Source organism: Arabidopsis thaliana, assembly GCF_000001735.4.
Source record: "Arabidopsis thaliana chromosome 1 sequence".
In the NCBI taxonomy this organism is placed as follows: domain Eukaryota; kingdom Viridiplantae; phylum Streptophyta; class Magnoliopsida; order Brassicales; family Brassicaceae; genus Arabidopsis; species Arabidopsis thaliana.
The window spans coordinates 3,579,795-3,600,887 of record NC_003070.9 but is presented as its reverse complement, the minus strand read 5'-3'; the positions used below and the strand labels follow the sequence as shown (position 1 = coordinate 3,600,887).

General features: G+C 37.5%; 6 protein-coding genes across 12 annotated transcripts; 4 read left to right on the top strand and 2 right to left on the bottom strand.

The window, feature by feature from the left end:
* Positions 1-10: 10 nt before the first annotated feature.
* On the bottom strand, positions 11-1,805 carry AT1G10810 (NAD(P)-linked oxidoreductase superfamily protein). 3 transcript variants are annotated; one of them, NM_100957.3, is made up of 5 exons: positions 1,298-1,805; positions 1,011-1,211; positions 754-926; positions 562-664; positions 11-466 (listed from the first exon to the last, which is right to left on the bottom strand). In NM_100957.3, exons 1-5 carry the CDS (start codon positions 1,517-1,519, stop codon positions 131-133), a joined length of 1,035 nt encoding a protein of 344 aa, NP_172551.1. In that variant the 5' UTR covers positions 1,520-1,805; the 3' UTR covers positions 11-130. The 3 variants fall into 3 exon arrangements, with proteins under 3 accessions (NP_172551.1, NP_001323227.1, NP_001323226.1); NM_001331931.1 differs by having other exon boundaries at positions 1,011-1,722; NM_001331930.1 differs by having other exon boundaries at positions 11-664; positions 1,298-1,722.
* A 197-nt stretch (positions 1,806-2,002) lies between these two features.
* On the top strand, positions 2,003-2,819 carry AT1G10800 (voltage-gated hydrogen channel-like protein). Of its 2 annotated transcripts, none has more exons than NM_001331929.1 (1): positions 2,003-2,819. In NM_001331929.1, exon 1 carries the CDS (start codon positions 2,020-2,022, stop codon positions 2,728-2,730), a length of 711 nt encoding a protein of 236 aa, NP_001321473.1. In that variant the 5' UTR covers positions 2,003-2,019; the 3' UTR covers positions 2,731-2,819. The 2 variants fall into 2 exon arrangements, with proteins under 2 accessions (NP_001321473.1, NP_172550.1); NM_100956.2 differs by having other exon boundaries at positions 2,021-2,809.
* Positions 2,820-3,040: 221 nt separating this feature from the next.
* Positions 3,041-4,624, bottom strand: AT1G10790 (hydroxyproline-rich glycoprotein family protein; the record flags this gene model as incomplete). Its single annotated transcript, NM_100955.2, has 3 exons — positions 4,285-4,624; positions 3,786-3,898; positions 3,041-3,694 (listed from the first exon to the last, which is right to left on the bottom strand). Exons 1-3 carry the CDS (start codon positions 4,526-4,528, stop codon positions 3,041-3,043), a joined length of 1,011 nt encoding a protein of 336 aa, NP_172549.1. The 5' UTR covers positions 4,529-4,624.
* A 1,043-nt stretch (positions 4,625-5,667) lies between these two features.
* Positions 5,668-8,208, top strand: AT1G10780 (F-box/RNI-like superfamily protein). Of its 2 annotated transcripts, NM_100954.3 has the most exons (4): positions 5,668-5,890; positions 6,574-7,319; positions 7,409-7,686; positions 7,777-8,208. In NM_100954.3, exons 2-4 carry the CDS (start codon positions 6,578-6,580, stop codon positions 8,011-8,013), a joined length of 1,257 nt encoding a protein of 418 aa, NP_172548.2. In that variant the 5' UTR covers positions 5,668-5,890; positions 6,574-6,577; the 3' UTR covers positions 8,014-8,208. The 2 variants fall into 2 exon arrangements, with proteins under 2 accessions (NP_172548.2, NP_001321200.1); NM_001331928.1 differs by lacking the exon at positions 5,668-5,890 and having other exon boundaries at positions 6,436-7,319; positions 7,777-8,174.
* Positions 8,209-8,307: 99 nt separating this feature from the next.
* AT1G10770 (Plant invertase/pectin methylesterase inhibitor superfamily protein) lies at positions 8,308-9,255 on the top strand. Its single transcript, NM_100953.3, has one exon. The coding sequence runs from the start codon at positions 8,526-8,528 to the stop codon at positions 9,027-9,029; it is 504 nt and encodes a 167-aa protein (NP_563878.1). The 5' UTR covers positions 8,308-8,525; the 3' UTR covers positions 9,030-9,255.
* A 704-nt stretch (positions 9,256-9,959) lies between these two features.
* SEX1 (Pyruvate phosphate dikinase, PEP/pyruvate binding domain-containing protein) lies at positions 9,960-20,058 on the top strand. 3 transcript variants are annotated; one of them, NM_100952.4, is made up of 35 exons: positions 9,960-10,012; positions 10,089-10,178; positions 10,345-10,463; positions 10,813-11,090; positions 11,294-11,335; positions 11,423-11,523; positions 11,617-11,695; positions 11,814-11,905; positions 12,005-12,158; positions 12,578-12,973; positions 13,079-13,186; positions 13,304-13,399; positions 13,496-13,636; positions 13,728-13,816; positions 14,067-14,201; positions 14,383-14,545; positions 14,817-14,906; positions 14,979-15,164; positions 15,303-15,365; positions 15,444-15,506; positions 15,601-15,660; positions 15,758-15,910; positions 16,053-16,136; positions 16,364-16,540; positions 16,637-16,743; positions 16,863-17,076; positions 17,161-17,264; positions 17,418-17,550; positions 17,731-17,856; positions 18,176-18,286; positions 18,632-18,730; positions 18,808-18,981; positions 19,060-19,152; positions 19,257-19,372; positions 19,474-19,854. In NM_100952.4, exons 4-35 carry the CDS (start codon positions 10,845-10,847, stop codon positions 19,676-19,678), a joined length of 4,200 nt encoding a protein of 1,399 aa, NP_563877.1. In that variant the 5' UTR covers positions 9,960-10,012; positions 10,089-10,178; positions 10,345-10,463; positions 10,813-10,844; the 3' UTR covers positions 19,679-19,854. The 3 variants fall into 3 exon arrangements, with proteins under 3 accessions (NP_563877.1, NP_001318975.1, NP_001320611.1); NM_001331926.1 differs by having other exon boundaries at positions 10,089-10,463; positions 19,474-20,058; NM_001331927.1 differs by lacking the exons at positions 9,960-10,012; positions 10,089-10,178 and having other exon boundaries at positions 10,187-10,463; positions 19,474-19,994.
* Positions 20,059-21,093: the final 1,035 nt, after the last annotated feature.

The window sequence follows — 21,093 nt, the reverse complement described above, 5'->3', positions numbered from 1 at the left end:
ATTTACTTTTAAAAAGTTTCATTAATTTCAGACAGAAACAGACAAACAATAATGTAGCTTAAAGACGATGATGAAAAGTAGTTCAGAACATAGCTCAGCACGATGGCAGAGTAAAACTATTACAGATGGTTTATGAAGTCCAAGAAGACAGTGGTGGAGTTTCAGAATTCTTGTAAGTAACTATATAGGTGGCTGACCTTTCCCCTTTCACAGAATCGGGATGTCCCATGGCGTCAAGCTCGGCCATCTCTTCGATACTGAGTTTCACAGATAAAGCTCCTATGTTCTGATTAAGGTTTTTGATCTTAGAGGTTCCTGGGATTGGGCAGACATCATTTCCTTGGTGATGAACCCATGCCAAAGCTAATTGTGCAGGAGTACAGCTTTTCTTCTCTGCCATTGCATTGACCTTCTCATAGAGAATCTTGTTGTGGTCTAAGTTCTCTTGCTGGAATCTCGGTAAACCCTGAAATTAAGAGATGGTGAATGTGCTTAATACTCGGCTCTTTTCTTGAATGTACTTAAAAGAGATGGTGAACATTCATATAGTGATGGACTTGCCTTTCTGTAGTCACCATTGTCCATACTCTCAATGAATTTTGGTCCTGCAGCAAAGAACCCCAGTCCCAGAGGACTGTAAGCTACAATTCCAATCCCGAGCTCCCTGGAGAAAGTAATGCAAAGAATGAACATTACAAGAGGAGGATATAAAATTATATCAAGGAAGAGGGATGTTTGCGGAAGATTCTGCACCTGCAAGTAGGAATGATGTCTTCTTCAACGTCTCTCGACCATAAAGACCATTCCAACTGCACAGCGGTTAGCGGGTGAACAGCATGGGCTCTTCTTATAGTCGAGGCACAGGCTTCAGACAAACCAATGTACTTTATCTTACCCTCTTCAACTAGCTTCTTCAGTTCTCCAATCTTTGAAATGGCAGGACAAGACAACACCATAACAATCAGCTGAAGGATTCAAGAAAGAAGAAAGATTGCCAAGAAAAAGCTTACAGTGACTTCAATGGGGACAGTGGTATCGATCCTATGCTGGTAATAAAGATCTATGCAGCTAACTCCTAAACGCCTTAAGCTTGCTTCACAGGCAGCTCTCACATAGGCTGGATCTCCCCTGTAACCCAATTTCTGATCTTTCAAGAGAAGCCCAAATTTGGTTGCCAATTCCACCTTCTCCCTCATCCCATCTTTCAAAGCCTGATTACATTCACATAGCCAAGCAATTTCAAATCCTAGGCAACTCAATAGTGTATGAACAAACATAGGATATCTCGAATTCAAACCTGACCAAGGAGCAACTCGTTGGTCTCAGGACCGTAAATGTCGGAGGTGTCGAGGAGTGTGATGCCGGAGTTAATGGCATGGTGAATGAGAGCAATGAGATCTGTCTCAACCTTGGTAGTTCCATCGAAGATGGAAAGTCCCATACAACCAAGACCTTGCGCTGACACTTCAAGACCTTGGCTTCCTAGCTTGATCCTACGCACTCCACTTGCAGCTGCCATGGATTCAAATCTCTCCAAGTTTTTAAAAAAATTCTCACACTTTTGCAATCAGTAAAAGAGAGATCTAATTTGCTATCATAGTCAATGCAACAACGAAATGGAAGTCTTGAGAAAAAAGGCTCAAAATAAAGTTGTCCACGTTGAACTAATAATAATGAATTCTCTCTGCATTCATGGCGTCAAAGACGGAATAGTCTTGTAATAAACTTTACGTTATTTGCAGTATTTTTGATATATGTAACTTTTAATTGAAAATCTGTTGGTCATTTGTAGTTTGAATTTTTATCTTCAAATTGTGTTAATAGGATTGTCTTTCAGATTTGGCAAGTGTGTTTCTTCACTTAAGAAATAAATAAAGCTTGTATCATATCTCAACCTTACTTGCCTTTCAAGCCATCTTTCCAAAAATAATTAATTTCCTAAAACTGTTTAAAATGGTTGCCTTCCTTTAAAGCTCATATCATCATCTATCAACAACTTCCAAAACTTTTCATCTTTTGATGAACATCATCAACACCGGAACAGTTGATAATGTCGAATTCTCGATCCAAAACCTAATCAAGAGTTGGTGCAGACGACGGAAATGGAGGCAACTCTGCAACTTCTCCCCAAAACAACAACAAGAAGAACTCATCTCTATCAACCAACAATGGAGAATCACTTTATCAAACTTCCTAGAGTCATACCAAGTTCACCTTTTCACCATCTTCTTGCTCTCTCTTGACATCATCTTAACGTCCCTCGAATTATCTTCTTCTCTGCTATCCTGCACATCAGTCAAGAAAACCGAAACCGAAAATGAATGGTTTCGTTGGGGAGGAACCGTGATTCTGAGCATTCTCGCCGTTAAATCCATGGCTCTGGTTGTTGCTATGGGGAAGTCATTCTTCAAACAACCTGGATGTGTAATGGATGGTACTCTTGCGATTGTAGCTCTGATTCTCCAGGTTCTTCTTGAGAAGAAAGGAACCGGGTTCATCGTGGTGGTGAGCTTGTGGCGGGTTCTGCGGGTTGTGGAGACTGCATTTGAACTTAGTGATGAAGCCATTGAAGTGCAGATAGATGGAATCATCAGCCAGTTTCAAGCTCTTAGTAAAGAGAATAGAACATTGCTGGAGACTCTTGCAGAGAAAGATGAAGTAATTAAGATGCTAGAGGAAGAGCTTAATCGATTCAAAGAAAACGGTGATATTCCATTTGTGAAACCATAGGGAGGCTATATAAACTCAATATGCAAAATCTGAAATTTTCTGTTGTATTAATAGATTACTTTAAGCAACTAAATCAAAGAAGTAACTAGTAAACTCAAGCTGCATCTCATTAGAATAAAGAACTTTGTTTCATACAAACTCGATGAGACAATTAGTTCTAAAGCTAACTAGATCCTGCCAAAACCTACTCTAATATATTAGACAAGAAACATTAATAATACGTCCTTGCCAAAAGAATTATTAGGTGCCTAAAATAGGTAAAGAGAAACTGCTTTGCCAAGTTTGGTAAGAAGAAGCTTCATAGTAAGGCTCAACACAGAGAAGATAAGCAAGGAGTTGGCGCTGGTGCCAATTCCAAATCAGAATCAGGAACTTTGCCATCCAGGTATGTTGAGAAAGTTATATCCTTGACTTCACCAAAAACTGCCTCGTCTAGACCGAGATTTTTAGCACGGGATGTTTGAATGATCTGAGTAAAATGGTTCAATCTCTGATGAAGATATTTTCTCATGGTGAAAGCAACATAAACCTGAAAAGTTAGCGGTGGTGATATGGTAGATCCTTGTTTATTTGTGAGTTGGAAATGAACACTCTCATATGGCTCCAAAGACAACATATGCTCAAATAGACCATTTAGCAGATCCAGCCTATCTTGTACTGTTGATATCGAAGTTTTGATAGTAACACTAAACAGAACCAGTGCTACTCCAGAGACAGGTGCAGGTTCCAGTGGATCTACAGTTATTCCTCCAGGAAATTTCAAAACCTGAAAAGAAGTTGGCTTCCCGAAACCTGATGTGGTGAGTTTCAGCTTCGATCTTTTAGCAAACAGCTTAACAAAAGACGATCGCAGTAAGCTTAACGAGTGTTTGCTTATTTCATGGTCAGGAGGGACAGGAAGAACTGCAAACTCCACGTCTGTGTAGTTAGATGCACCTGATTGATTCAGAGACAGAACAGTCACCTGTTCAGCAGTAAATGGATATTAGACCTCTAAGAGTAGAAATCAAAACACTAGATTAATTGCATAAGTTTTTCGAGAAATATTTGTATACCTTGCTGTTGTTCGAAAGACCTATGCTCCGAAGGATATCATGCTCTATCTTTCCTTTATGGCGAACAACTTCAGAAACTGGTTTTTGAAGTCTAAAGGATGCTTGTACTGAAGCTGGTTTAAGAGAAATAAGAAGAAAATTTAAGTCATTAAGGACTAAGATCATTGAGATATAGTGTATATCATACAAGATCTTTTCGCAATCTATCATACTAAGAACTAAATTCGAACAGTAAAGGAAGTCATGAGAATTTGCATAAAAATGAGAATTGCCTCAAGAGACAGCTTCTGTACTTAAAGTCTCCACCTTTAAACAACAACTATAGATCAAAACTAAACTGAAGCATAGTAAACTGATCAAAAAGGGTTCTCTTAATTTCTGTATAACCTTTGCCAAAACAGTGATTATCAGAATACTCAAGAACCCTGGTGAGTTACTGAGAGATCATACGAAATGTATCCCCAAAACGTTATCAACTTTTTTGTTGTAAGAAGCTTACCATTGAGTTTAACTGTCCCATCAGCTTTGAATTCAGACACCGATCGACGAGGGAATAGCCAGAAGATCGCAGAGAGAAGAATCGCACAGCTTAGGACCAAAACGATGAGACATCGGAGACCAACCAGACGCGAGAAAGCAGAGGAACAGCTCCGGCCGGAGGAACGAGGAGAGGATTCAGGGTTCTCAAGGTCGAGAGTCTCCTGCTGAAGAGCGAGAGCGTTCTCCTTTGAGTGCTTTTTCATTGCAGAAGAGCAGCTGATTAGTCTTGAGGAAGAAGAAAACGGAAGGAGTTGGCTCAACCAACTTTGAGCAGAAGAAAGCTTTATTAGTGATTAGTGATGGATGGTGGTGTGAGAGACTAAAACATGATCCCACTATTTATTCTATTTTGTAACTTTATGACACAAGGCAATTTGGGTGTTTTATTTTTTTAATAAATAAAAAGTCATTTTTGAAAATGTTTAGAAATTAGTGTTGTGCTTTTTATTTGAAATCTTTTACACCATATATATATATAAATTTAAGTTTAAAACCACATATAAAACATAAGTTAATTTGTTTTTATGGACAAAAGAAAACGTAGGTAATACGTTAGAAAAACCGCGGGTAATCTCTAAGTTTTAAAAAACCTTCGGTTAATTTATAAGTTCAAAACCCCCCCCCCTCCCCCCGCGAATAGTCCGTTAATTAAGTTAAAGACATATATATGTTAACTCATTTAAAATAATATTGTTGCATAATTTATACTTGTTAATGTCATATCAATTTTAAAAAATTGTGTGATAAATTTCAAGAATAAACGGATTATTTTTTAATTTTATTTTATCACAGTAGCTACTCTTTGTATTATTTTCGAGTATACTTTTTATTGATTATTTAGTAAAATAAAACTATATAAATAAAATGATACATACTACTTTTTTATTTAATTTGATATTTTTCTAAATAAGTAAAGAAATACAAATGCAAATAAAAAAAAGGAGCCATGTGGAAGTATTTGTTGGATGCCAGTATGTAGCATTACCTATTTTAACATCTCTTTTCATAATATTACTTAATAAAGAGATATATGTTTCTACAAAACTTATATCTTCCCCTTTTATTAAGTTTGTTACTTACACATTAAAGGCTTATATTTTCATAGAGATTTTTTCTTTTTGGTTGGATACTTTCCTTATATTTAATTCTTTTAAATTTTATTTTTATTTTTACAGCTTCAAAAACTTTACAAAGTTTATACAACTGAAATCTCAATCTTTCTTTCAGATTAAGGAATACGAGTGAATTGGATTTTCTAATTTTGCAAAACGAAATACTCTATATATATAATATGGTTTTCTGTTTGAAATAATTAAAAATAAAAAGAAAATAGGGAAAAGCTGCGAAATGAAATTTGAAAAATGGAAAGAGATCTCTTTTCAAAATTTGAAACTCCGCCTTCCGTCTCTCTTCACGCGCCACCCTCTCTCTCTCTTTCCCCCTTACAAATAATACCCAAATCCCTCACTCTCTCTATCCCTCTCCCCAGATTGACATTTTCCCAAAGTCTTGAGATTTTGAATCTCTCTCTTTCACAAGATTCTAGTTCGACCCAGATTCATTCAGTAAGAATCTCTCCCAACCAAAAATCTATTTGCTTTCTTCTGTTCTACTTGGGTTTTGCTGTTTCCTCACCTGTGCTGGGATTTTATTTACCTTGAGTGTCCCTAAGGAGCTCGATTTTAGGGTTAACCCATTAAGAATTGAAGATGAATATCTGTTTACTGTTTATGTTCCTTTGCTTTATGTTTCTCTTCCAAATCTGTAAGACTGTAACTTGATTTTTGAAAATCTGTAGATTTGCTTGTCTTGTAGATAGTTATGCAATGTGGGTTTTCGTCTCTTCTTCTTTGTCTATCGATTATAACATTTGTAGCTATTTTCCTGAGAAAATGTCATCCTAGGGTTGCTTGATTCTATCTGCTATTTGGGTAATTTCTTATTATCATACGAGCGGCTCAATTTTCGGATCTCAACTGTAATATTTGTGTGGATTTATGGCTCTTGAATGTTTCTCAGGTCAAGATCTACTAGGCATTAAAATGTGCATTACACTGTCGTCGCGTTGCATTTATTAAATCATGGGTGATGTGAAATTTTGGGGTTTAAGCTTTCTCATGTTTGTGATATTCATGGATTGATTATGCCCAAGCATAAAGATGAATACTTTATTTCATTTTACGAGACTGTGTGTATATTATTAGTGTGTTCATTAGCTGACTACCAACTGTTCGATGAAATGTCTCAGTCAAATGGACTCTCTTCCTGATGCGATCCTTCAATACATTCTTTCCTACCTGACTTCTGCAAGGGATGTGGCTGCTTGCAACTGTGTCTCCAAGCGATGGAAAGAGTCTACAGACTCTGTTAAGAGCGTTGTTTTCCACAGGAATTCATTCGAAAGCATCATGGAGACTGATGATTCTGACTCCATCGTTCGGAAGATGATCTCTTCTTCTCGTCGTCTTGAGGAGCTTGTGGTGTATAGCCCATTCACTAGCAGCGGCCTAGCATCTTGGATGATGCATGTGAGTTCATCTCTAAGGCTATTGGAGTTAAGAATGGATAATCTCGCTAGCGAGGAGGTTGTTGTCGAAGGCCCTTTGAAGCTTGATTGCATTGGTGTGGCCAAGAATTTGGAGATTTTGAAGCTTTGGGGTGTTTTAATGATGAGCCCTCCTAAGTGGGATATGTTCCCAAACCTTCGAAGCCTCGAAATAGTGGGAGCAAAAATGGATGATTCCTCACTGTCTCATGCTCTTCGTGCATGCCCGAATCTGAGTAACTTGCTTCTACTAGCTTGTGAGGGAGTTAAATCCATATCAATCGATCTGCCATACTTGGAGCACTGTAAGCTGGATTTCTATGGACAAGGTAACACCTTGCTAGTCCTCACGAGTCAGAGATTAGTGTCCCTTGATGTTCAAGGTTGTAGCTGGATTCGTGTCCCTGAAACCAAATTCTTAAAGAACCTATCCATCTCCAGTGTTACTGGTAATGAGTCTTGAGTTTTAACTTGTTTCGTTCTTCCATTACCATCTGCAGATCTCATTTGTCTTACTTTGTCTCTGATTGGTTAACAGGGAGAGTTTACATGGTAGATTTCAATAATCTTTCATCGCTTGAGGCCTTGTCGATTCGAGGTGTACAATGGTGTTGGGATGCAATATGCATGATACTGCAGCAAGCAAGAGACGTGAAGCATCTCTTTATGAAGGTTGAATTCACAGGCAATGAGGCTCTTCAACCTTTCCCTGAGATTGATTTTGTCGAGTTCTTCAATAACCATCCAAAGCTTCAAACATTCGACATCCATGGAGCAATGTTCGCTGCACTCTGCCAGAAAAACAGCCTTAAGAAGGTAAAAATAATCTCTTCTTCATCAGAAACCTTCCTTACCGATGAAGTCAAAGCCTACTTATCAATAATGTAACCTCCATTCTCTTTGCAGCTTGAGACCGGATTTACAATACCGTGTTTGGAGGAGGTTGTTATCACAGTGAGATCTCCACTGAACGCAGAACAGAAGATGAACACGCTTGAATCACTAGTGAAATACGCGAGAGGTCTGAAACGAATGGTGATAAGGATTCTCCGGATGAAGAGCAATCACAGCAGTGCAGATGATTTCTGCGATGATATCTGCAAGTTCCGGCACATGAACGAGCATCTTGTTCATATAGAATGAAATAATTTTTTGCTGCTAATCTTATTTTCAGCCATTTGATTTCTGTTTCTCTTTCTGGTCGCTGAGCATTTCTTATATTGAACTCTTGAGTAATTGTTGTTTCCTGATTCATGGTTATGATGAACTTATGACAATTGTTTTTTAAACGAAAAATTATGGACACATTTCTTAATTAGCTTTCTTGTTTTCTTAATCTACATTAATAATATACTAGTAGTGATCTAGCAGAATATAATTACAGTTTATGATAAAGTTTGTTTTTGGAGTATACTTATGTATCAAAGAAGTATTGTCCTATGCTTAAAAAAGATAAAAGAAGATAATCTCCTTAAAACAAGATAAACCTCAGATTGCATTACATTAAAATAAAACGAGAAAACGCAAAACGCGCACCACCAACAATTTCAAAACCAAAAAAACTTGTCTATATATAACGTGATTAACTCCTGCATTGAAAAATGACCTGGTGATAATTTCTTCTCAATTCAAATACATAAATAAATATCAATAAAATGGCGGGCCGCGACACATTCCAGCTGCGTTTTGCAGCAGTCGCGGCATCCGCCGCCGTATTGATCTTTCTCATGGCTGGTCAAGTCGCGGAGTCGCGTATGATCAATATCTGCTCTCACACCGCGTATCCATCTTTGTGCCGACCTCTGGTGAAACGTGTCACGAGCCCTAGAAAAGCCACGCACCGAACCATCCAAGCTTTGGAGGCTAAGACGAAACTAGCTCTAGCCGAAACAGCTAGGTTCAAAAACGGTAACCAAGCGGTCAGCACGTGTTACGAGACATTGGGCGACGCGGTTTACAATTTGGCAAGCGCGAGAAAGAGCATAAGGAAACGTGATGTGCCGGCGATGAACACGTATCTAACTGCGGCTGTGTCTGATTACGGTGCATGTGTGGACGGGTTCATTGAAACACAACAGGTTAATGCGATCCAAAATGCAGTGGTTGACTTGAGAAAAATTAGCAGCAATTGCTTGGCGTTGTCTACATTGATTAGATGATCGATTTAAGAGAACAATTGATTTAATTTTTCTCAAAACAAAAACTAATTAATTGAAGAAATAAAAAATCTCAAGCAATTAAAATTTGGGTTTCTTTTTGTTGTTTTTGTTTTGAGAGAGATGTTTGTTGTTGATCCATCATTCGTATGTAACGCCACTGGGTGTAACTAATTATATTTGAATTTCGTGTAATTAATAATCGCTAGTAGATTTTTTCATATTCAACAATTTGCCGATAGAAATGTTTTCCATTCTCCTTTCTTGAACCCACTTTACTTTTTCACTATCAACAATAAGATTAAGTTTTGACCGAAAAATAAAACAATAAGTGACAAAGACAAACACAAACTATAGTAATGCACAACTTTTTGTTTTGTTAACTACTATCACTAATTCATTATTGATATGGATATCATTATGATGTTTTTAGAAAGTATATGTGTGATTATGTTTTACTTTTCCCAGGATCCATAACAAAAAAATATCTTTGAGAAAATAATTTGGCTATATCATATATTGGATAAAAATATTGCCATTTAAAATGGTCTTTTAACTCTTTTTCTTAAAATCTGTATGTATATTATAGTTTGATATGATCATAAAAGCATTCAATAATTTTTCTTTCATGCAAAACTGATAGATCTTGCTCAATGATCATGTTTCAATGTCTTTAAGTGTTTTAAGAAAGTGAGAATTGCTTTGATTTGGATTGAAAAATATTGGACCATAATAAACACACATAACATTATACAAAATTATCCTTTGCTTCTATATTTAACATACATTTTGTTTTCCACAATGTGTAAAACTCTCTATAGAAGAAACACCACACAAAAACACCAAATAAGGTTTAGCTAGGATATAATTGACATGATTGAACAAGTGGGCTTGGGATATATATCACTACAAGAATAGAAAGATAAACAAAAATATCTTCTGCAATTCGTGGTTTGTGAACACAAGAGAAAAAAAAAAAAAAACATGTCGACCAATAAAAAAAAGATACAAGAGAACGAAGCATAAAAATATCAAAACAAAAAGACAAAAACAGGAAAATAGAAAAAAGAAAGAAAAATTAAAAAAAGCTAAAATCAACGGTGAGAAGATTCTGTATATAATAAGAAAATATCACCCAAATAAAAAAAAAAGGTGGAGTCCACAGATACCGTCCATCAACGTATCACTGGGCTCTCTTTCTCCGTGCCGTTCCTCCTACGTGCTCGAATAACGATGTGCCACGTGGTGGAATCGAAGGATAAAGTGTCGTTTTTTACTTCGATTACACGTGAGTGTATGTATGTGTGAGTGAGTGAAGAAGAACAAAGAGCGAAGAAACCCCCCAGCACTCACTTCATCCATAAGATCATTCAAATTCTGGGATCTTCTCTCTTTCTCTCATTGTATTCAGTTTCTTCGTCTCGGTTCGATCATCAGGTATCTTTTTCAATTGAATTTTACCTTCAATTTCGATTGCTTTCGGTGTTTTTGTTATTTGATTCAAATTGCAAATTTTCTTTTGATAGATATTTTCGTTTTGACTATAAAAGACGATTCTTTTCTTCTTAGTGTATATTGCACATGTTCCATTCGCAGAATGAAGTAACTGTTTCTCTACAAAGTGAAAATAAAATAAAAATAACAAGTGTGGTTCTCTTGTCTAACTCTGTCAGATTCTTCTTTTTGAGACAAATAGTATAACTTGTTCCTTTTTTTTCTCATCTATTGCAAAAGCTTCATTGTTTTCCTTATTATCTTATTATATAATCTCTACTTTACTTAACAGATCCGGCAAGTTTGATTCAGTGACAAGAAAGCATGAGTAACTCTGTAGTGCATAACTTACTTAACCGGGGTTTGATTCGTCCTCTTAACTTTGAACATCAAAACAAGCTCAACTCCTCTGTGTACCAAACTTCAACAGCAAATCCGGCTCTTGGCAAGATTGGCAGATCAAAACTTTACGGGAAAGGTCTTAAGCAGGCAGGACGCAGTCTGGTCACTGAAACAGGAGGAAGACCTCTCTCATTTGTTCCACGAGCTGTCCTTGCCATGGATCCTCAGGTTATTTTCTTATGGATTTACTTTTCACCACTATTGACATTGTTTGGAATGTGATATTTTGGTTCCAACTACTCAATGTATGTTAGACGTTTCATGTCCAAAACTTTTTCATTGACCTGAATCATATGCATTGTTCTTCCAATTGAATGCATAAGATAGTTATTTTATCGACATGTGTGCTAAAAAGTTTCATCCTTTAACAGGCAGCCGAGAAATTTAGTCTTGACGGAAATATCGATTTACTGGTAAGTATATCCTTACAAATAATGGAAATTTCTATCTTGTTGGCATTTGTAGACTTAATGGTAGGTTTTATGAATGTAATTGAATAGGTTGAAGTCACTTCTACAACTGTAAGAGAAGTAAATATCCAGATAGCTTATACAAGTGACACATTGTTCCTACACTGGGGTGCAATTCTTGACAACAAAGAGTATGTCCTTGTCTAGTGATGTTCAACTTTCCTAGGTAATAGCTTGTTATGGCACATGGTATAGTTAACTATCTTTCTTATTTTCCATGTCAGAAATTGGGTTCTACCTTCTCGCTCTCCGGATAGAACTCAAAACTTCAAGAACAGTGCGCTTAGAACTCCATTTGTGAAAGTAAGCTTTGAATTCATTCTTCGACGTACATTACAGCGCTACTTGTGATGGTATGATTTCCAGCTGATACCAGTACAACTTAAGATTTCCAAATGATGCTTTGAGTTCTTATCTGCAGTCCGGTGGCAATTCTCACCTTAAACTAGAGATAGATGATCCTGCCATACACGCTATTGAGTTCCTTATATTTGACGAAAGTCGGAACAAATGGTTAGCTTGTTTTCGCTTCTTCTTACTTACTAAGCCTGAGCAGAGAACCTAATTCTGTTTACAATTTTTGTCGTTTCTCATAATCTAAAACATATGCAGGTATAAAAATAATGGTCAGAATTTTCATATAAACTTACCAACGGAAAGGAATGTGAAACAAAATGTTTCTGTTCCTGAAGATCTTGTACAGATCCAAGCATATCTTAGATGGGAACGTAAGGGTAAACAAATGTACAACCCTGAGAAAGAGAAGGTCAGTCAGACGTTGTACCTATACAAGCATATCTTCAAGGATTATTTTTCTTCATATATTTTTAAATTCTTCACCTTTTATGTTGTTCTACAATTCACATAAAGAGGAATCATGATTCTCACCAGCCATTTAGTTGATTCCATCACCAGTACAAATTTCCAACAATTTTGATTTAGATGCAGATTCTGGTATATTGGACTGATCAGCAAATTGATGATAGGTTAGCTAAGTTGAAAATGCTCTTGATTGATTTTTTGGTAATAGCGTTTTAGTTGGCTCTGGTGGCTCTTGAAAATATATTTGTTGCTTTATCTGATGAACCTGTATATATCTCAGTTGCATCAATATCAAGTTCTCTGCATTTTTGTGTAAATCCATTATTTTATAGCTAAGCAGAATAATTTGTCTCTGATCAATAGGAGGAGTATGAAGCCGCCCGGACGGAGCTACGGGAGGAAATGATGCGAGGTGCTTCAGTGGAAGATCTCAGAGCAAAGCTGTTGAAGAAAGATAACAGTAATGAATCCCCAAAATCTAATGGGACATCATCCAGTGGACGGGAGGAAAAGAAAAAAGTTTCCAAGCAACCAGAGCGTAAAAAAAATTATAACACTGACAAGATCCAGCGCAAGGGAAGGGACCTGACTAAGCTTATCTATAAGCATGTTGCTGATTTTGTTGAACCAGAATCCAAATCCTCATCTGAACCACGGTCCTTAACAACTCTGGAGATATACGCCAAAGCAAAGGAGGAACAAGAAACCACTCCAGTCTTTAGCAAGAAAACATTCAAGCTTGAAGGCAGTGCGATTTTGGTCAGTTGATAGCATCACTATCTTGCTCTCTTTTTTATTTCTATTCCGGTTAGATATACATCCATCAGTATCTTCTAATGCCAAGTTATTACTCCCTCTAAATAGGTGTTTGTTACTAAACTTTCCGGAAAGACGAAAATTCATGTGGCAACTGATTTTAAAGAGCCGGTTACCCTTCACTGGGCTTTGTCTCAAAAGGGTGGAGAATGGTTGGTAAGATAATTCTTCTTTATTTCTTAAACAAGAACATACTTTAACATCAGCTCCTTCTCAATCGGATGTCTGGTCTGGTCTCATTTGGTCTGAGTTTGTGAGTCATTGACACTGCAGGACCCACCTTCAGATATACTGCCACCAAACTCTTTGCCAGTACGTGGTGCTGTTGATACAAAACTGACCATCACTTCAACAGATCTTCCTAGTCCGGTATGACAAGTCGAATCTATTAATACTACTATAAGTCTACTAGCATTTGGATTCAGAGATGGTATGTAAAAGCTCTCATGTTAACCAAAAATGTAGGTTCAAACTTTTGAGCTGGAAATAGAAGGTGACAGCTACAAGGGCATGCCGTTTGTACTCAATGCTGGTGAAAGGTGGATTAAAAATAATGACAGTGACTTTTATGTGGACTTTGCTAAAGAAGAAAAACATGTTCAGAAGGTTTCTCTTCCTTCTTGGTCTTTTAAAATTCGCTTTCAATTGCATCTTATTGTCCCCTAGAGGCTGAATCTTTAATTGTTCCTTTTGAAAGGATTATGGCGATGGAAAGGGTACAGCCAAGCATTTACTGGACAAAATCGCAGATTTGGAGAGTGAGGCCCAGAAGTCTTTCATGCATCGGTCAGTTTTATGCTCAATCATCCTGGTTCTTAGTTCATGTTTCAGACTTCGAGAAGCTTAATCCATATATGATGATCACTTATACAAATTAGAGTCATTCATCCATATTTAATACATTGATTGATCCATGTTCTGTGATCACCAAATTTATATTCCCAGTGATACATCTCTTTTGTGCATGAGTTGATTTACAACTTCCGGAACTCTGATATCTGAAGGGGTGGATCTTGCCATTTTTTTTCTTTTCTAGATTCAACATTGCAGCAGATCTTGTGGACGAGGCAAAAAGTGCTGGTCAACTGGGCTTTGCAGGGATCCTAGTCTGGATGAGGTTTATGGCTACAAGACAGCTTGTGTGGAACAAAAACTATAATGTTAAGCCAAGGTACAGTTCAAATAATGTGACATTAATTGGAAGTTTAGACTCTGTCCACCTTTCTTATTCGGCCCCAAGGGAAATATTAGCAAACCTTATGGGAGTCTTATAATATGTTTTGACATCTGAAAATGATATTTAAATAAATATACAGCATCGTTTCAGTAATTTTCACACCAATTTACTGCAGGGAGATAAGCAAAGCGCAGGATAGACTGACTGACCTTCTCCAGGACGTTTATGCAAGTTATCCAGAGTACAGAGAACTTTTGCGGATGATAATGTCTACTGTAGGTCGAGGAGGTGAAGGAGATGTCGGGCAACGAATCCGTGACGAAATTCTAGTCATCCAGGTTGGTCTTTAGATTTCTTATTATCTGTAAAAGATTTTACTTCCGAATGAACAATGAAGGAAATAAGAAGAGAAGCTCTACATGAAGAAATTCTAAAATTCCAGGGTTGGAACTCTATTTCTTGAACTTTCTGGGACTGGGTCCCTATTACTCCTACTGTCCCACACCTCTTTAAAATAAAGCAGAGTTGTGGCCGTGTTGGTCATGTCCCTCATTTGCCTGCGACTTCTATATTCATTTGAAATATGATGAGTGAACTTCTTGCTTGCAGCGGAAAAATGACTGCAAGGGTGGAATTATGGAGGAATGGCATCAGAAGTTGCATAACAACACTAGTCCAGATGATGTTGTCATCTGTCAGGTATTTGAAATTTTACCCTTCTGGTACCAAACTACCAATCTTAATCTTTCTCTGACACTTTTCTTATTGTAGGCATTGATGGATTATATCAAAAGTGACTTTGACTTAAGTGTTTACTGGAAGACCTTGAACGATAATGGCATAACCAAAGAGCGACTCTTAAGTTATGATCGTGCTATACATTCTGAACCAAATTTTAGAGGAGAACAAAAAGACGGTCTTTTGCGTGATCTTGGACACTACATGAGGACTTTAAAGGTTACTTCCCCAAGTTTATGCTAGCCCCTTTTATGAGTCTAGCTACATCTTTCTTTGGCAAAGTTGGTCTGATTTCCTCTTTCTCCTTTTCTTACTAAGAGAAATCATTTAACTTGTGGCCTTCTTTATTTTGTCTAGGCTGTTCATTCAGGGGCAGACCTTGAGTCGGCTATACAAAATTGCATGGGCTACCAAGATGACGTAATGCCGATATACTGAAAAGTTACAGTTATTTCTTCTTCTTGGAATTGGCAACTGAACATTTGTGTTGTCCTTCAGGGTGAAGGTTTCATGGTTGGGGTGCAGATAAATCCTGTATCAGGATTGCCTTCTGGATATCCAGTAACTTTTCTCTCAACTTCCCTACTCATCTCAAGAATTTAATACACCTGTTAAATCAGTCCAACTTAAACTGTGTTGGCACTTCCCTCAACAGGACTTGCTTCGTTTCGTCCTAGAACATGTTGAAGAAAAGAATGTAGAGCCACTTCTTGAGGTGAAATGTTTTCATAATTACTAGGTCGATTTTATTTGTACTGTTAATTTGACTTCTGTGAATCGTAGACTTACCATGGGAAGGAATATTGATGTAGGGTTTGCTTGAAGCTCGTCAAGAGCTAAGGCCACTTCTGCTGAAGTCCCATGACCGCCTCAAGGATCTGTTATTCTTGGACCTCGCTCTTGATTCTACTGTCAGAACAGCGATTGAAAGAGGATATGAGCAATTGAATGATGCTGGACCTGAGGTTAGTAGATTTATTCATCGGCATGATAGATTGTTCCTGAACATCATGTGTCAACAGTTCCATATTCTCTTTTGTTCTTGGCTTTTCATTTGTTGTTCCAGATATTATTCTCCTAGTCGTATTTAATGTTTTCTTGTTGCAGAAAATCATGTACTTCATCAGCCTAGTTCTTGAAAATCTTGCCCTCTCTTCAGATGACAATGAAGACCTTATATACTGCTTGAAGGTGAATTGAATATCAGTCAATTTCCTATGTTTGCTTTAGAACATTATTTCATCAAGGTTTATTAGCATTCTTGGCTTCCTTCAATGGGTCTAACTTAGCTTTGCCACTCGCATAGCTAGGTTTAATACAGAATTTAGATCCCTCTACTCTGTCCTAATGGCTGGTCCATGGCCTAACACTTGAAGAATTTCGAGAAGATGCATGATGCTATTCTACTGCTTTTTCAGGGATGGCAATTTGCCCTCGACATGTGCAAGAGCAAAAAAGATCACTGGGCTCTGTATGCAAAATCTGTTCTTGACAGAAGCCGACTAGCACTGGCAAGCAAAGCTGAGAGGTACCTTGAAATTCTGCAACCATCGGCTGAATATCTTGGATCTTGTCTTGGAGTCGATCAGTCGGCTGTAAGTTACATTTCCTGTGACTGAACCCGTCCTCTTTTTTCATCCATAACTTATTAATGTCCCTGGTTTTGATATTTCATTAAAACTCTTTACCAGGTTAGTATATTTACTGAAGAGATCATTCGAGCTGGATCTGCAGCAGCATTGTCGTCACTTGTTAACCGACTTGACCCAGTTCTTAGGAAGACTGCTAACTTGGGAAGGTTAGATAGCTAAGCAATTGTCTGTGACTGATTGACATGTTCTGTAGCAAGTTGTATCTATTGACGCATGGTAGTTACACATTAGAAAATCTAATGTTGCTTCTCTTTCTCTTGATCAGTTGGCAGGTTATTAGTCCTGTAGAGGTCGTCGGATATGTCATTGTTGTGGACGAATTGCTCACTGTACAGAATAAAACCTACGATAGACCTACAATTATAGTTGCAAACAGAGTGAGAGGAGAGGAGGAAATCCCTGATGGTGCAGTTGCGGTACTGACACCTGACATGCCGGATGTACTATCTCATGTTTCTGTTCGAGCAAGAAATGGAAAGGTAAAAACTTTCATTCTGGTGCAAAACGTTGCTGAACGCTCATGGCCTGTTCATTCACTTTTTTTTCTGGCTTTTCACTTGCAGATCTGCTTTGCCACATGTTTTGATTCTGGTATCTTATCTGACCTCCAAGGAAAAGATGGAAAACTGTTGAGCCTACAACCAACCTCTGCAGATGTAGTCTATAAGTAATCATCCTTTTTACCTATATTTCGGGAATTCGAGCTGAGATCTTCTCTCCTTTTGTGCTAGACAGATTATAAAGTAGAATTCACTTAATTCATGTTGAGAAGATTATTTGGACAAAATTATGTTCTTACTTAATTTTCTCTTTCATGTAGAGAGGTAAACGATAGTGAGCTTTCGAGTCCAAGTTCAGACAACCTGGAAGATGCCCCTCCAAGTATTTCTTTGGTCAAGAAACAGTTTGCGGGTAGATATGCTATATCATCTGAGGAGTTCACAAGTGACTTGGTTAGTGTGTAATGTTATTGGATTCTTACTTTCCCGTATTTATCTGTTTTAGTAGTTTTCTTTCTTCTGTTTGTAACTTTGCATCAAATAACATAGTTCTTAAATTATATATGAATTTCCTCATGTTTGAATAACTGACTTCACGGGTTTGGGTAATACAACCCTATTTGTTTTTTCTAGGTTGGTGCTAAATCAAGAAATATCGGGTATCTGAAAGGAAAAGTTCCTTCTTGGGTTGGTATCCCAACTTCAGTTGCGTTGCCATTTGGTGTTTTTGAGAAGGTTATCTCCGAAAAGGCGAATCAGGTATCTTAGACACTCTCAACTCATTCTGGCTCAAAAAAATTTGAAGCTACTTTGCTGAATTTTTGCTACCTCTATGTTTATCTGTTCTTTACTGGTGGTATTAGTCTGGGGATATTAGAGTAGAGATAGTTCCTATGCTTCTTAGGATTTTATGTGGAATTGCTTAGAACATATCTTTCGTGAGGTCTCTTCATAAGCACGGGTGTGCATGACTATCATGCTGTCAAAACCGATATAATCTCTTTAGACTTAACTTTTTGATGATTAAGTTCACCCAACCTCACTTCCCACTCACTTTCTCTCCCTCTGGATGTGGCAGGCGGTGAACGATAAATTGCTAGTATTGAAGAAAACTCTTGATGAGGGAGACCAAGGTGCTCTGAAGGAAATCCGGCAGACACTGTTGGGGCTAGTTGCACCCCCAGAACTGGTATGTTCATATTGTTTTGTCGTGAGAACCTTGAGACACAATCATCTGTTGTTGTTCCTGCATATTTCGAATCTGGGCTGCGGTTGTTCTTTTTTACAACACATGATACTAAACCACATTAAATTTCACATTCGGACCCTAAAGCTCTGTTCTTTGACCTGATTCCCTACCACCAAACCATTTTGCTTTTAGTTTATGCATATTCCTGATGCTGTCGATTAGCTTGATGCCTATAATTCTTATAAAAGTTTATATATTGGGAAAAGCTCACATTCCCTCGGTGGAAATTGAGTGAAATGTAGAGATATTCTAAGAGAAGTGCCACTGTTATGGTTTTGGTCTCAGGTTGAAGAACTGAAAAGTACTATGAAAAGTTCTGACATGCCATGGCCGGGTGATGAAGGTGAACAGAGATGGGAGCAAGCTTGGGCAGCCATTAAAAAGGTAAAATCTTGAAGTAAGGGGAATTGCTGCTTAACATGAAGATGTCAAATCTCACTAACCGGCTATGTAAATCTCAGGTCTGGGCTTCGAAATGGAACGAGAGAGCATACTTCAGCACGAGGAAAGTAAAACTGGATCATGACTATCTCTGCATGGCTGTTTTGGTCCAAGAAGTCATCAATGCGGATTACGCATTCGTCATTCACACAACTAATCCATCTTCTGGAGATTCATCAGAGATTTATGCCGAGGTAAAAGATCCTTGTTCCTAACCCCGTATGAACCTCTGCTTCTTCCAACTTCACCTGACTGTTGTGTTTTGGTTTCAGGTGGTCAAAGGCCTTGGGGAAACTCTTGTAGGAGCATATCCCGGTCGGTCTCTGAGTTTCATCTGCAAGAAAAACAACCTTGATTCGCCTCTGGTACTAAAGCTAACCACTGGTGTTTTATGAGTAAAAAGTTCGAATATGATATTGTCAACTCTGTTTAACTCATGAATGCTGATGAAATTTAAAACACCATTCAGGTGTTGGGCTACCCAAGCAAACCGATTGGGCTGTTCATAAGACGTTCAATCATCTTCAGATCTGATTCCAATGGAGAAGATCTTGAAGGTTATGCAGGTGCAGGCCTCTACGACAGGTAATGTGAACATAAATCAAAAACTTATCGTCATTGTCTTGATCTCATCATCTTAACAACACTGGAGCAACCATGAAATTTTTCCTTCCGTTTTCTTGCAGTGTACCAATGGACGAGGAAGACCAAGTCGTGCTCGATTACACAACAGATCCTCTGATCACTGACTTGAGCTTCCAGAAAAAGGTTCTCTCAGACATTGCACGCGCTGGAGATGCCATTGAGAAACTCTATGGAACTGCACAGGACATTGAAGGTGTGATCAGAGACGGGAAGCTCTATGTCGTCCAGACACGACCACAAGTGTGATCAAATTCTCTGACCACTTCTTAATGTGTACGTTACGTTTTCTGTCCAGTAAACTCCTTATTTGCTCTATAAGCAAAGAGTATAATACAGCATAAGCATATAGTGGATTACAAAATGTGTAGTACAAAGACATTTGGCATTACCATTAAGATATAAATAAAAAAACTGTTTATTGGAGTTGGAAGTTTCTCCAGCTTTTGCTTCTTGAAGTTGAGTGCAACTGAAAACTGCTTGTCGTTTCACTGGTCGAGCGATATGACTACTTAGTGTTTGGCTTTTGTGAATTAGTGACTCAACTGTATTCCCAATTCAAATTAGGGTCTAAATTGTAATAAAATATAGATAATGTTTCCTTTTTTCCTGAATAATTTTCTTTTAAGCTTTGACACACGACCGCAATTGAAGGCGATTCTTTTTTTGTTTCTAGATTAAGTTAGCTGCCAAATGATACATGCCATGCCGCTTCATCCACCTCTTTCTTTGATCTTTTCTACATTTCTTCACAATTTTTTAGTTTGTACTAATTTAATATTTGTATTGGAATCTCGCGAATGGCCTTCTCTAAAGCCAACCACCACCACATCAGTAGTTCAGTTAATAGATATGCATATCTACGGACATTTAAAGCTCACAAAATCAAATGTGTGTATGTTTGTAGATATCACAATGATTCATAAAAATTACACAACCAGTTTGACCATATGATCCAACAATGCAATAATGCAAAATCACACAACCAGCTTGACCTCACCATATGATTCACAACCGATCTCGTATTCATAGTATGGCGTATATATGCATGCACAATAAAAAATTATCATATACGTGAAAAATTGTGCTATCCACGATAAATATATCGCAATGAGTTTGTTTTGACATTTACGCAAAAGTAAACTAGGATTAGAATGTATAATCGATTTTGGTGCTCAATGCTTAACTAACAAGTTTAAGGTTGTTTAATTTTTTCTTCTCTCTTAAGAATCCACTAATGGTGGAAATGTGGAAGGAAGAATATGGATTTTTTTATAATATGATTAGGATCTTGAACCTCACAAGTTATGCAACATATATTATAGATGCTGAATCTCAATTTTTGAAGGTTTACATTGCATATTATTTACAAGCCATGACGACAAGTATCAAATTTATGTTTGCCACATATTAAATTTTTAACATGCCCATGTCCAAATGGTTGTAACTATGAAGCAGAAAACAATATACATACCAATACCATTTGTAAATACTAGCATATAACTCTGTACGTATTCAAATTACATTATTTCTGTTCTTATCCTGTATAGGTTTTAAATATTGAAAAATATACCATGCATAATCAAGGGATAGGTAATGATAATTGGTGGGAATAAATTAAGGATGGCATGCATGGATGGGTCCCCAACATAAGCACTCGAGCA

Bases quoted from the DNA above. Each gene is read 5' to 3' on its own strand.
- AT1G10780 (NM_001331928.1), top strand. From the start codon at position 6,560: ATGAAATGTCTCAGTCAAATGGACTCTCTTCCTGATGCGATCCTTCAA. The intron at 7,320-7,408 runs GTAATGAGTCTT...ATTGGTTAACAG, and splicing joins ATCCATCTCCAGTGTTACTG to GGAGAGTTTACATGGTAGAT. The intron at 7,687-7,776 runs GTAAAAATAATC...TTCTCTTTGCAG, and splicing joins AGAAAAACAGCCTTAAGAAG to CTTGAGACCGGATTTACAAT.
- SEX1 (NM_001331926.1), top strand. From the start codon at position 10,845: ATGAGTAACTCTGTAGTGCATAACTTACTTAACCGGGGTTTGATTCGT. The intron at 12,159-12,577 runs GTCAGTCAGACG...TCTGATCAATAG, and splicing joins ACAACCCTGAGAAAGAGAAG to GAGGAGTATGAAGCCGCCCG. The intron at 15,911-16,052 runs GTTAGTAGATTT...TTCTTGTTGCAG, and splicing joins TGAATGATGCTGGACCTGAG to AAAATCATGTACTTCATCAG.
- AT1G10800 (NM_001331929.1), top strand. From the start codon at position 2,020: ATGAACATCATCAACACCGGAACAGTTGATAATGTCGAATTCTCGATC.
- AT1G10810 (NM_100957.3), bottom strand. From the start codon at position 1,519: ATGGCAGCTGCAAGTGGAGTGCGTAGGATCAAGCTAGGAAGCCAAGGT. The intron at 1,212-1,297 runs GTTTGAATTCGA...GAATGTAATCAG, and splicing joins ACGAGTTGCTCCTTGGTCAG to GCTTTGAAAGATGGGATGAG. The intron at 665-753 runs GTGCAGAATCTT...TACTTTCTCCAG, and splicing joins GACATCATTCCTACTTGCAG to GGAGCTCGGGATTGGAATTG.
- AT1G10770 (NM_100953.3), top strand. From the start codon at position 8,526: ATGGCGGGCCGCGACACATTCCAGCTGCGTTTTGCAGCAGTCGCGGCA.